This window comes from Pinus tabuliformis, chromosome 5_2 (assembly GCF_031772625.1).
Source record: "Pinus tabuliformis cultivar Carrire ecotype Pingquan chromosome 5_2, CPIR1, whole genome shotgun sequence".
Taxonomy (NCBI): domain Eukaryota; kingdom Viridiplantae; phylum Streptophyta; class Pinopsida; order Pinales; family Pinaceae; genus Pinus; species Pinus tabuliformis.
The window spans coordinates 663,825,429-663,827,809 of NC_142306.1; the positions used below are offsets into that span (position 1 = coordinate 663,825,429).

Genomic DNA, 2,381 nt, shown 5'->3' on the forward strand with positions numbered 1-2,381 from the left:
ACACACCTAAATCCATAATCAACACAATCCTTTATTTTTACAATCTGTTGCTATCACTAAAGTTTCATTTTAATTCTATGATCTATTACTTATTTTAAGTGAGAAGGTTAAATTATAGTATTTCTGTTTCAACATTTCAAATTAATGCCACGAATACGTAAATTCCTCTTGCTTGGCTTGGCATGGCATGACATGTCCGATGGTTAGTAATTAGGATAAAAAGAAAATCAGAAAGTTTCTAATGATTAACGTCCTGTCCATATCTGTATGAGCAACAAGTCAAAAAATGTGTCATAAAGATATCTCACTGTTTGAGTTTGGCAGGCCAGACTGGAGGCCAGAGCGAGAAGAGACAAACCCAACACTTGAGGCCATGCATTTTCCCTTGAATAATGATAATATTGTCGTTGTCCATGTCAGCAAGAACTCCAAAATAATGGAGGAAAATATGGGCAAATATTTTGCTGTTGAAGTTCTGCTGGGCTCCAGAGGAGTGGACCGACAAGAGATAAATCAACACAATAGTTGGACGCCATTCGTTCTAAAATGATATCAAGGCCCACTCCACTGGTTCACTGAATTCATTCATTGAATCTTCCTCCTCGTCCCCCTATAAATAACTACGTATACAATGTCATTACCAAGTGCCCTTCCTCAACTCATATTTACCCTCTAAACTTCTCATTGCCATTGATTTCTTCCCTGCTGCAACTAATTACAGCCACTCACAATTTCTGGTTCACTCAATATCTCTTCTCTGCGCCATTTCTTTGGCGTTGTGCTGCTGCAGTCTGCAGTTGTTGCAAGCGCTATGAGCATGAGCGTCCAGGAGGAGGCAGCAGCCGCCGCAGTGGAGGTGGAAGCGGAAGAGAAGAAGAAGACATCAGCACTGGTGCGCGCGCTGTACGTGGCCCTGGCGGCGGGAGATGCAGACACGGTGGGGAAGATTGTGAAAGCCGACTTGGAGTGGCGCTTCCATGGCCCGCCGTCGTGTCAACATCTCATGCGAATACTCACTGGCCACATTGAGTGTTCCTTCACGTTTAGTCCGCTCTCCATCACTGCGCTCGGCCATAACCTGGTGGTGGCGGAGGGTCGCGGGGACGAATCCGCGTACTGGGTTCACGTCTGGACTGTGGAGGAAACAGGTAGCGTGGTCACTCAGCTGCGAGAGTACTTCAACACCTCGCTTGTAGTATCAGAGTTTAAAGCTGCGCCTCCGACAGTTGTACAAAAAAAGGAGGCCTGCTCGCAGTCACCTCTGTGGCAGAGCAACATTGGGAAGTCCAAGCAGAATCTTATGCCTGGTCTTGTCCTCGCTATTTGAGTAACTCGCCAACTCCACTGACATTTCCTGCCATTCTTTAGTATTGTACAAAGGGTGTGTGTATATCTGTTGCTTCCATTGACTGGAGCTCTATCTATGGGCTTGTGGTTTCTACAAAGGGTGTCTGTATATCTGCTGTTTCCATATATCTATGTGTGTTTCGATATAAGTTCAGTCAGGCGGAAGAACAAAGTTTTCATTTTTGATGGCCTTTTTACTCTTTTTCACAACTAATCAAGGAATAAGTATAAAGCCAGTGAAATCATTCTTGATTAGGAATAAGTATAAGGCGAAATAAGTATAAGGCCAGTGAAATCATTGTTTTGATTAGTGATCTAAATGCACTGAAAATAAGTAGTCATTTAATGCTCAGAGCATCAAATGACTGGGACTGTATATGTTCACTTTGTATATATTTATTTTTGGATAATTATATATGTGGTTATTATTAAATTTGATAATCTATTTATCCAGCAATAAACAATCTAGTTCATTTAATGAGTTGTTATTTAAATAATATGAAATCCTATAAACCAAAAATGGAAGGTTTAATCTCTTTATCCTAACCCCATTTTGTTTAATGGGTTGTTATCTAAATAGTATGAAATCCTAAAAACCAAAAAATTAAAAAAGGTTCAATCTCTTTATCCTAACCCCACTTCATTTAATGGGTTGTCATCTAAATAATATGAAATCCTAAAAACCAAAAAATTCAAGGTTCAATCTCTTTGTCCTAACCCCACTTCAGGGAACAAATTATAAACCTGAAATATATATTAAAATTAAAAAACATGCTGAAACTATTAACACATTTCCTAAAATATTTTATATTCGTAAAATTCCAAAACATTTTCAAAACATACAGACTAATTAAGTTCAAGAGAAGCAAAGGAAACTTATTTAAACATATACTTTGATTTAAAAGCATAGCTATGCCTGGTCGCATGGACGATTTAGGAAAAATTTTGTCATTTTCACATGCTAATAATTTGTTATTTATAATGTTTTTAATAAAGAGGGTTGTTTAAATCTAATCCATAATTTATACGTGTAA

At 38.5% G+C, this 2,381-nt stretch overlaps 1 protein-coding gene across 1 annotated transcript; it reads left to right on the forward strand.

Moving 5' to 3' along the window:
• Positions 1–544: 544 nt before the first annotated feature.
• Positions 545–1,788, forward strand: LOC149160828 (senescence associated gene 20-like). Its single transcript, XM_089435410.1, has one exon. The coding sequence runs from the start codon at positions 812–814 to the stop codon at positions 1,325–1,327; it is 516 nt and encodes a 171-aa protein (XP_089291536.1). The 5' UTR covers positions 545–811; the 3' UTR covers positions 1,328–1,788.
• The last annotated feature ends 593 nt before the right edge of the window (positions 1,789–2,381 follow it).

Bases quoted from the DNA above. Each gene is read 5' to 3' on its own strand.
- LOC149160828 (XM_089435410.1), top strand. From the start codon at position 812: ATGAGCATGAGCGTCCAGGAGGAGGCAGCAGCCGCCGCAGTGGAGGTG.